Genomic DNA, 11,067 nt, shown 5'->3' on the forward strand with positions numbered 1-11,067 from the left:
TCCAACAATTAATGGGTTTTGGTAGATATGTTGGTAGGAGCATTTAATACATTAACTAATACCAGAACCGACCCTTATATTAACATTTGGCACATTTCTTCTCTCATAACTTTTTTTTTTTTGTGCATGGAAAATAATCGTGCGCATTGGAAAGGAAACAATGAACATTCAACTTAACAAAACAAGTGGGTTAACGTAGGCATGGGCATATGTGATGATGCGAATGTCAATTTCACCGCCCTATTGGTGCTGTGTATTTTTTTTGGTTTATCGCTTACAAGTCACAAGCTTTTATGAGTATATCAATTCATTCAGCTGTCAACTACCTAAAGAGCTCGTCATGGGCACCCCTATTTTGAACCTCTTCGACCCCATTCAATTCAATTCAATTCAAAGTTTGCTATTCCAATTCCAAACTACTTCAGTGGTTGGGGGACCCGGGCTTAATTCCTTGTCCTGATTATTTGGATCTCAAACTTTTCTTGATTTTTCCTTTTGACTTTCTAGCCACACTTTTTGACTCTTTTCTAATGCTGTTAGGGAAATTTTGGAATGTCCGAAGATGATGTTAGTTTTTCTCAGTAACAATTTCTTGTGAGGTACCATTTTAATGTCATAAAGTTATAGGAATTTGGAACTACTAGGAAGTAGGAACTATGGCAAAAAAGCCGAACGAAGTTCACAATTTCAATTACAGATGGGCCAACCAAAACCCAATCCTTGGGCCCTTATAGAGTGATTTGGGCTAGGTGTGTTTACTTTAAAAGCCCGAAGGCAGACAAGGTAATAACAATACACAGCAGTCCATCACAACCATTGCTGCAGCGCCACAAAGCATCATTCCAAATGAAGCCTCAAGATTGAATCGTACATGCCAGCATGCACCAGCTAGCAAAAACCAAATATGACTCACCATATGCTCAGCATATTCTCCTAAACGGTTACCTTGGCTGGTCCTTATCTATTAGTCCCTTCTATTCTATTCTAGAATATTTGTAAAAGCTGTCTATAAAAGCATTCATTTATTCACTGTGTAAAAACACAGAGTGAAAATATATAATATAAAATTTCCTTTTTGTCTTCTCTGCCTCATCTTTGTCTCTGCATTCCTTTTCTCTTTATGGTATCAAGCCTCTCTCCTACCTCACGGTACCCCTATTAAGATGTCTACCTCAAACGCCTCTGAAACTGTCACCCCTACCTCTGACCTCTCTTCCTCATCCTTTCCTACTGTGTCTACCCACAATGTCCCCACTCTAATTCCAATCAAGCTTCACCGAGACAATTACATGCTTTGGAAAGAACTTTTCATTCCTATATTACAAACCTATGATATGCTTAGCATTCTTGATGGCTCAGCTCCTGCTCCCCCACGCTTTCTTCCTCTCCCTAACCTCTCTCTCTCCACCACAGAAAATCCTGCCTTTACCCTTTGGACAAAAAAAGACCGTACCTGCAAAATTTGGCTTCATGCTTCTTTGTCTGAAAGCATTCTACCCTATGCTGTTGGTTGCCCCACTGCTAGAGACCTATGGCTCACTCTAGAAAAGAGGTTTGCCAACCTCACACGCTCTCATGTCCTCCAACTTAAATCACGCCTTCAAACCCTTAAGAAAGGCTCTGCCTCCATGCTTGACTATCTCCAATCCCTCAAACACATTGCTGATAGTCTTGCTGCTGCTGGTGCTCCTTTGGACACCTCTGACTTTCTTGCTCATGCTCTCTCTGGTTTGCCCTCTGATTACGATGCCTTTGCTACCTCTATCCGTGTTCGCTCTGACCCCATTCAACCAGACGAACTTCATGGTCTCCTCCTCAGTGAGGAAATTGCTGTTGAAAATCGCCTGACTCACATCCCTCCCTCTGATTCCCACCTCCATGCCTTTCACACCTCTCAATCCTCTGCCTCTTCCGCTCCCTCTCCTCAAGCTCTCAACACATATTCTCAGTCCTCTCGCTCAGTCCCTCGTTCCCACTCTTCTTTCTCTTCCTCTCGGCCAAACAACTTCACCTCTCGACCCACACACTACAACTCCAACTTTTCCCGCAAACCAAAATGCCAAATATGCTCCAAACTTGGCCACTCTGCCCTCACATGCCGCCAACGCCTAAATATGGCTTTTCAAGGACCTACACCACCATCTTCCCTTACTCAAAACACCACCCCCTCCATCCTTGGCTCCTACAACCCATCTGCCTCCTTCACCTCTTTCACTCCTCCCTCAGCCTCCACCACCACTTGGTATGCCGACTCTGGTGCCACAAATCATATCACCAACAATCTTGCAAATCTCTCCATTCCTTCTCCTTATCAAGGTAACGAAAGTATCACTGTGGCAAATGGTCAACACATGCCTATCTCTCACACTGGTAACTCTACTCTTTTTTCCTCTACCTCTTCTTTTCAATTTAATGACATTCTTCATACCGCAAATCTCTCACACAACCTTCTCTCTGTCCATCAGTTTGTTACTGATAACAATTGCCACATTATATTCACTCCTTCTTCTTGTATTGTCAAGGACAACAACACGGGGACAACTCTCTATCAAGGCCCTACTGAAGGACATCTCTACCCCATCAAGCTTTCAACTTCTCCTTCTCCTCTCACATGTTTCAGCAGTCAAGTCTCTTCCACTTTATGGCACTAACGCCTTGGCCATCCTAACAATCAAGTCCTTCTGCAGCTCATCTCTAGCAAACAACTTCCAACCACACCTACATCTGCCACTTTATCCTTTTGTTCCTCTTGTCAATTAGGAAAAAGATCAAAGCTTCCTTTCTCTAAATCATCATGTATTACACATTCTCCTTTGGAATTAATACATTCTGATTTATGGGGACCCTCTCCCGTAGCTTCATGTTCTGGCTTCAAATACTATATTGTTTTTATTGATGATTGGTCACGTTTCTCATGGCTGTATCCACTTCACAATAAGTCAGATGCACTCCATGCCTTTAAAATTTTTAAAACCTATGTCGAAAACCTACTTGACAAGAAAATAAAAACCCTTCAATGTGATAATGGTGGTGAATACACAAGCTTAGCATTCAAAACCTTTCTTTCTAATCATGGCATATTTCAACGATTTTCTTGTCCCCATACACCCGAGCAAAATGGTTAAGCTGAAAGAAAACACCGCCACATTTTAGAACTTACTAGGACTTTACTTGCTCAGTCTTATTTACCTTTACAATTTTGGGTTGAAGCTGTACAAACCGCGGTATATCTCATCAATAGAATACCGTCGTCTGTCCTTCACAAAATTTCCCCTCTTCAAAAACTATTTCATAGCAAACCTGATTATTCATTCATGCGTGTCTATGGATGCGCATGTTATCCTTGGCTAAAACCATATGCCCCTCACAAATTGGCTTTTCGAAGTCAACCATGTGTCTTTATAGGCTATGGTCTAACCCACAAAGGATACAGATGTTACAATCCAGTTACTGGTAGAGTCTACATTTCCAGACATGTCATTTTTTATGAAAGTTCATTTCCCTTTCACAACAACTTTCCCCTGCCTCAATCATTCTCTAATCCTACGGTTTCCAGCACTCCAACCTTATTTCCTCTACCCACCTTTTCACAACCATCACCTCCTTCTCCTCCACCCTCTAACCCTTTTCCCTTATCACATACTTCACCCCCATCTTCCTCCCCTTCCTCCTTGCACTCTTCTCCAGCTCATAATTCTCCAACCATTCCTTCCTCATCTCTACCTATCAATTCCTCACCCGCTTCTCCATTCACAGACCCTTTACCTATCCCACCAAATCTGTCTATCCCTATTCCTATTTCCCCACCACCCCAACCTATTTCCACCAATACCCATCCAATGGTTACAAGATCCAAAACTGGGTCTCTTAAACCACGAGCCCTCTCCACCAAACATCCCCTTCTTTGTGCTTTGTCCACCACCACCCAAATACCAACTCCCACCACTTTCAAACAAGCCTCTAAAATCTCTCAATGGCAGCAGGCAATGCGTGAGGAATTTAATGCCCTCCAACAAAACCAAACTTGGACCCTTGTCCCCTTTCATCCTTCTCAAAACCTCATTGGTTGCAAGTGGGTCTATCGTGTGAAATACAAATCTGATGGCTCTCTTGACAGGTTTAAAGCAAGACTTGTGGCTAAAGGTTTCCACCAACAAGAAGGTTTAGATTACAATGAAACATTTAGTCCTGTTGCTAAGCCTACCACCATCCGGCTCATTCTTTCTCTAGCTGTCCAAAATGACTGGTCGGTTACACAACTGGATGTCTCCAACGCCTTTCTTCATGGTCACCTTCAAGAGGATATTTTCATGGTGCAGCCCCCTGGCTTTCTTGATTCCTCCAAGCCTCAGCATGTTTGCAAACTGAAGAGATCTCTCTATGGGTTGAAACAAGCTCCTAGAGCTTGGTATGAGGAGTTGTTTCACTCTCTTCTATCTCTTGGGTTCAGTGCCTCAACTGCTGACACCTCTCTATTCATCAAGGCAGACACCTCTATCACCTTTGTCCTTGTCTATGTAGATGACATCCTTATTACAGGTAGCTCCCCTTCATTCTGCAACTCTCTCATTTCCCAACTTGGTCTTCAATTCTCTATGAAAAACCTTGGCTCCTTGCATTACTTTCTTGGCATTCAGTTTCACCGCACCCCCACCTCTCTTTTCCTTTCCCAATCCAAATATACACTTGACCTTCTTACCCGTGCCTCTATGGTTGATTGCAAGCCTTGCTCATCCCCAGCATCCCCTACCAAACTTGACACTGAATCTGGTATGTTGCTACCTGACCGTACCCTCTATAGATCACTAGTTGGTGCACTTCAGTACATTACTTTGACTAGACCCGACATTGCCTTCGCCGTTAATCAAGTGTGTCAACACATGCATACACCTAGAACTCCCCACCTCATTGCTGTTAAGAGAATTTTGCGGTATCTCAAGGGTACTCTTGATCATGGCCTCACCTTCACTAAAGGCTCTTCTCACATCACTGCCTACTCCGATGCTGATTGGGCTGGTTGTCCAATTGATCGTCGTTCCATGACTGGCTTTTGCATTTTCTTTGGCAATAACCTTGTCTCTTGGAGTGCAAAGAAACAAAATTCAGTTTCTCGCTCATCTACAGAATCTGAATATCGCTCACTAGCCCACACTGCTGCTGAAATCTCTTGGCTATGTTCTGTCCTCAAAGATCTCCATTTCTTCTTACCTCAAGCCCCTCTCATTCTCTGTGATAATACGAGTGCTTTAGCCCTTGCTGCTAACCCCATTTTTCATGCACGCACCAAACATGTGGAGGTCGATTACCATTTCATTCGAGAACTAGTGGTCAATGGCCTGATTCAAATTTCTCATATTTCCTCCCCACAACAGTTAGCAGATATCTTTACCAAGCCTCTTCCCAAAACACAGTTTCGTCATCTCTGTTCCAAGCTAATTGTTGCACCATCCAACATTAGCTTGAGGGGGGCTAATAACAATACACAGCAGTCCATCACAACCATTGCTGCAGCGCCACAAAGCACCATTCCAAATGAAGCCTCAAGATTGAATCGTACATGCCAGCATGCACCAGCTAGCAAAGACCAAATATGACTCACCATATGCTCAGCATATTCTCCTAAACGGTTACCTTGGCTGGTCCTTATCTATTAGTCCCTTCTATTCTATTCTAGAATATTTGTAAAAGCTGTCTATAAAAGCATTCATTTATTCACTGTGTAAAAACACAGAGTGAAAATATATAATATAAAATTTCATTTTTGTCTTCTCTGCCTCATCTTTGTCTCTGCATTCCTTTTCTCTTTACAAGGCAGGTACCATGTTCGAATAATCTTTTGTTTCCATGTGTTCATTAGCCTCCTCTTATACAGAGAGCGAGGAAAGCCTCCGTCTTTGAAATCATACGCGGATAAATTTAAGGTACGTGAAGTAGATATCAGGTTCTTGCTATCACCAAAAGTTTCAATTTTTGTAGTAAATTTTTAAATTTGGGTATGTGGGTATGCTTAGTTTGCTAATTTCTATCATTCTATAACTGCATTTTATGTTTATGTCAATTGGGTGAATGGATTGAAGGAGAATCATGAGTCTTCATCTGCTTTAGTTTGAATTGTGAATTTTAGAGATGGGTTTTCTGCTAAGTTGTCCTTGCCGTCATGATTTTTTTCCCCTGAATTGTGCATTATAACTCATTTGAGAGTTTGGGGCATTGATTCTCAGTTTGTTACACTTGAAGTTGTAAGATGTGGGCATCGTTTCAAATTTTTTGTTCTGTATTGGGTGGTTGGTTTGAACTTTGAAGTGCAAATTTATGCTTTCTGCTCTTGTTCGAAAAATCGGCCTAGGCGGAGTCTAGTCGGAGTCTAGGCGCTAGGGGGCCGCCTAGGCGGAGTCTAGGAGCTAGGCGGAGTCTAGCCGCTAGGCGGCGCCTAGGAGCTAGGGGGAGGACACCGCTGCGATTTCACCATAATCGTTATGGTTAGGCGCCTGGACGGGTCGGGTGGCTGCTTCTTTACTCTTCTCGACCCAACCAGTGGCAGCGACGGTTTCTTCTCTACTCGTCAGAGGTATCTTTGATTTTTTCTTCTTTTCTTTGTAGCAGCTGCTGGGCTCATATTATTTCAAAGGCGCGCAAGAGGAGATGATGGAGGCAGAGAAAGAGGAGAGACGATGGAGGTAGAGAGAGATGGGAGGTGATGGAGGCAGAGAGAAGAGAGATAAGTGAGGATAGGGTTCGTCCAAAAAAAGGTGAAGATAGAGTTTTTTGCTCACCACTTTAACCATAGGTGTACCCTCACCACCATCCTCAATGCTTGACACGTGTCCATAGGAGTAATCATGATTCCATAAATACAAAGCAAAAGTTAACTATGGTTATGTCTATGGACACGTGTCAAGCATTGAGGATGGTGGTGAGGGTACATCTATGGTTAAAGTGGTGAGCAAAAATGCACCCTTTTATTTCAACCCTCTGCTTTATATCAAGTCATATATCATATGACTCACATATACACATTTTTTTATTAATTTTGGTATTAATTTATAATTTATAATTCAAAATAATTATATAAAAAAAAGAAACGCCTAGTCCCGATTACTCCTCTAGGTGTTAGGCCCTAGCAATTCTTCGGACATTTTAGTATGAAGTGTAAATTGTAAAATATTAGAATTAGGAATTAGCACTCCTTTTCCCCCTATGTTGAGTTCTTTTGATAGGTTGTTAAATTGTTAAAAGGTCCAAGTTATAGTTCAAATGGCAAGTCCTTACTGGGTTTCAAAACACTGCCTCACTAATTTATTGTAATAAATCTCTCTGTGTGACTGAGATTGCACTAGACATATTCCTTGCTATCACATTCATTTTAGTACTTTTTGGTAATTAATTGCATGCAGTCCTCAAATTCCAGGAGAGATTTGGATGCTTTTTTAGGGTGTGAGAGTTTACCTGATGGCATCATCTGAAATAAAATCTGGGGCATTGGTTTCATTGCAAGACCTACATCCATCTTCCCCTTATTTCAAGCAAGGGGCTTCGTTGAGACTAACTGGAAAGTAAGACTTCTGCCCTTTCAATGCTTAGTGGTTTCATTCAATTGCATTATATAAAATATCCAGTCTTTCTTCTTCTACTTACGTTTCAGTAGGGTACAAGTAGTCTATGGTTTAGGCTGGCATTGTTGGTCTTGGTGACAGTGTTGGCATCATAAATGGTTAAGACTGGTGGAGACGAGTGGTAGAAAGAAAGATGAACTAGAGGTGGAATTGCTGATACATACATTGGAGATGTGATAGTTTCAGCATTTCGGGTTCTGTCACAGTATTTCTCGAAACGATTGTAGTCTGGTTTTGGTTCAGTGAGAATATCATGATCATGGTATAGTGTGGGAGTGGATGCAGAACTGGCCAAAAAGATCTTCTGGAGGCAAATGTGGCATCTCCAGTTGGTGGCATCGAGGATGATGGCTATGGCACATTGGTAGCATGATGTGGATGGAGTGAGTGTAATGATTGGAAACATGTCACTAAATACAAAAAATAATTGGGAATAGGTCAACTGATTCAAATAATTGTGGATTGTCTTACACAAGAGGGCTGGATGATTGCTTCATTGAATTTAATTGCATTTCTCATATTTATTCCCCAATATCATTCAGAAGCTTAGTCATTAGCATCTCTTGTTTCTTTCTCAGGTTACAAGGGTATTCTGTAGAGACAGCCATTGCCACAATTGTTGATGGAAGTGACAGCTTAAAAATCAACACCCAACACCTCAGGGAGCTTAGCTTTCGAGTCGGATCCATCTACCAGTTCATCAGCGAGCTGCTTATTCAACCCGATAATGAGGTAAGTGGCAAATCACATCCACTTGATGATTTTCTGTGCTGGTCTTCATCACAGCACATGAATGTTAATAATGTTAGAGCAATAAGCTCAGTTGTTCTTGCTCTTTTTTTCAGGCAGTCTTGCAGGCACGTGTGGGTAGGAATGTTGATGGCATTGATCTCAATCTCTATTATCAGTCTCTGCAATTGTTGAGACAATTGAAGAACCCATCAACTTAAATATTGTAATTTTCCCATGGTCGACTTAAATATTGTAATTTTCAATTCAATTTAAAGACCAAATTACCATCTCCATCAAACAATGCAAAATGAAATCGTAATGGCAAAAGGGTCAAAGCAAATAGCCCAATGATCACCTCATAATTGAAACCAAGCGAATATATTTGTAATTGGGCCCTTAGATTTTTCATGAACTTTTTGGGTAGGCCCAAGTCCTCACCTGCCGTTAACGTTTTCGCTGGAAGCCTGTACGTCATTGTCGGGTTCGCCGACCCACACCTGATTGTTGGCTCTTACGTGTCAGCAGCTGGTTGGTAAGAATATACGCGGTGCTGGACCCACCTAGTCGCTGCTCCTTTGCACCGCCCTCATCATGTGCGCCAACGGTGCGGAGCACTGGATACGTGGATTCAAAGTATCACGTGTAGAATAGCAGGAGAAAGTGATAATCCCGTGTCTCATGCTCCCACCCAAAAGCCTATGCACTCGCAGAATGAAAATATCTCCTCTTCTTTTCTTTATCTTTTTAGGGTTTGCTTCTTCAATTAACCACTATTGTTGTTCTAATAATTTTGGTAAAACAATAGTCTGAAATTTTAACAATATTCCTTTTTTATATATATAAAAGCTATAATTTAGAGTATTTTAAATTAATCTAATTTGTATTAGGGAATTCGAACTTTACAAGGTAGGCTCGCTACTTAGGTTAATTGGTTAAAAAAAATTTCAACATAAGTGATAGTCTAAATTTTAAGGAGATGAGGTTTCTTACACACACACCAAGAGTATTATGGTGTTCGAATCTAAAACTATTGGTTTGAAAATTAGAGCTCTTTTTCACTAGATTAAAGACTCTCATCGGTGGTTAACTGACCTAACTTAAGTCTATAAAATAATTACCCTTTTTAAAATTGAGAATTAGGTGTGGCCGACGCTACGTTGGTAATGCCCTGCCACATTGGGGATTGGGCCACTTAGCAAAGCTGATTTGATACTGTAAAAAGTTGTCACCAAATATACACCAAGAATTTTTCCATGGTGGAGATGAGACTAGAGAAGAGATTTATCCAAGACCATGAATCTACTTGTACCGACATTATTATGGGAATCCACTATTTCAGTGAAAAGAGGACCAGATAATATTGACGGAAAGAAGCAAAATGGTCAAATGGCCCTAGAATTTTAGGGATGAAGTAGGACCCTCCTATGATAATGATTTTTCCTTGAGGTCCAACACTTATGTGCAAACTAACGGGTCTTTTACTCTTCAGCTTTTGGAAGGAAAATGATAGATTTGCCCTGCTAGATTATGTGGGCTTAGGTGAGATGCACTATAATATTATTTACTATTATCTTTTTGCAACTTTTTATCCTTTTTGGTAATCTTATGATTGATAATGCTATCCATTCACATTTTAATATGTTTGTTTGCGTTGAAATTATGTGTTTGGTTTTTTTACTCTCCATTTAGGGGTGGTTACGATCTAGATTGGATCGGTTCCACCTCAAAATCACAGCCGAATCAAGTATATATGTATTTTGATTGTTTGTGTATATAGCTCTCCTCGTATATTGAAATGTAGGGTTCTCTTTTTATGTAAACTTTTTTGTTGGAATTTATCTGGTTTTATAAATCAAATATACATTTCAATTTTTTGTTCAATGATTGCTAAAGTTATTACGATGTTTTCTACCTTATTAATCAGAGAATATATGTAAATAATTTAAACTCAAAGATCAGCTCCATGTATCATGTTAGTTTTCAAGTAAATTACCACATCATTAGTCTCTTAACCATTTAAGCACAGTAATTGTATATTCTAATTGTTGTTTTTACTGTGAATGATCTTCGTGGAATTATTATTTAAATAAAAATTAGAGGGAGGTCTCGTAATTATTTTAACAATTAATTACGTAAAGTAAAATATCGATATTACGTGTTTGGTAGCTTAGTTGGTTACAATAAAATAACCATGTTCCATGACCAGCTAACCAACCACTAATTCTTGTATATAATATGGGATTTTTTTTGATAAAAAAAATTATGGGATTTATAATAAATTAACCAAAATGATTACGGCGGTTTAGCAATTTTTAATCCATTTGTGTTCGTCCATGGCAGCCGCAGCTGGCCAAGATAAAGCCATGTGTATGGTCGACGACCCTTGGGAGCATTGGGTTGATAGAGATAAACAGATTCCATACTATAAAATTAGCATCGACCGTTGGCTTTTATTTTTCTGTGATTCTTTAATAGCATGTATGGTGTGACATTCCATTAATTTATTATTCAATTCAATTTTGCCTACACAACAAAATGTTATTTTCTTTTCAATAATTGTGATAATAGTTTTATATAAACCAAGCATGCAATGTTTTACGAATGTGACATATTCATATACTTGTCTTTTGTAAATTGTATTAGTTTAAAGCCGCTTATTTGGAGCTGAATGAGTCTACAGTTAACTTTGATTTAGTTTAAATATTTTCCTTATTTTATAAGG

At 40.0% G+C, this 11,067-nt stretch overlaps 1 protein-coding gene across 4 annotated transcripts; it reads left to right on the plus strand.

Annotated features, from left to right (window-relative positions):
• Positions 1-5,745: 5,745 nt before the first annotated feature.
• LOC110762868 (CST complex subunit TEN1) lies at positions 5,746-9,166 on the plus strand. Of its 4 annotated transcripts, none has more exons than XM_021965575.2 (5): positions 5,747-5,921; positions 6,604-6,749; positions 7,395-7,553; positions 8,192-8,345; positions 8,459-9,166. In XM_021965575.2, the coding sequence occupies exons 3-5, from the start codon at positions 7,450-7,452 to the stop codon at positions 8,561-8,563; spliced, it is 363 nt and encodes a 120-aa protein (XP_021821267.2). In that variant the 5' UTR covers positions 5,747-5,921; positions 6,604-6,749; positions 7,395-7,449; the 3' UTR covers positions 8,564-9,166. The 4 variants fall into 4 exon arrangements, with proteins under 4 accessions (XP_021821269.2, XP_021821267.2, XP_021821266.2 ...); XM_088255020.1 differs by having other exon boundaries at positions 5,748-5,921; positions 7,409-7,553; XM_021965577.2 differs by lacking the exon at positions 6,604-6,749 and having other exon boundaries at positions 5,746-5,921.
• The last annotated feature ends 1,901 nt before the right edge of the window (positions 9,167-11,067 follow it).

Source organism: Prunus avium, chromosome 6 (assembly GCF_965620075.1).
Source record: "Prunus avium chromosome 6, drPruAviu1.hap1.1, whole genome shotgun sequence".
NCBI lineage: Eukaryota > Viridiplantae > Streptophyta > Magnoliopsida > Rosales > Rosaceae > Prunus > Prunus avium.

Excerpts from the sequence above, each read along its gene's own strand:
- LOC110762868 (XM_021965577.2), top strand. The coding sequence starts at position 7,450 with ATGGCATCATCTGAAATAAAATCTGGGGCATTGGTTTCATTGCAAGAC. Across the intron at positions 7,554-8,191 it reads TCGTTGAGACTAACTGGAAA|GTTACAAGGGTATTCTGTAG; the intron begins GTAAGACTTCTG and ends TTTCTTTCTCAG. Across the intron at positions 8,346-8,458 it reads TTATTCAACCCGATAATGAG|GCAGTCTTGCAGGCACGTGT; the intron begins GTAAGTGGCAAA and ends TCTTTTTTTCAG.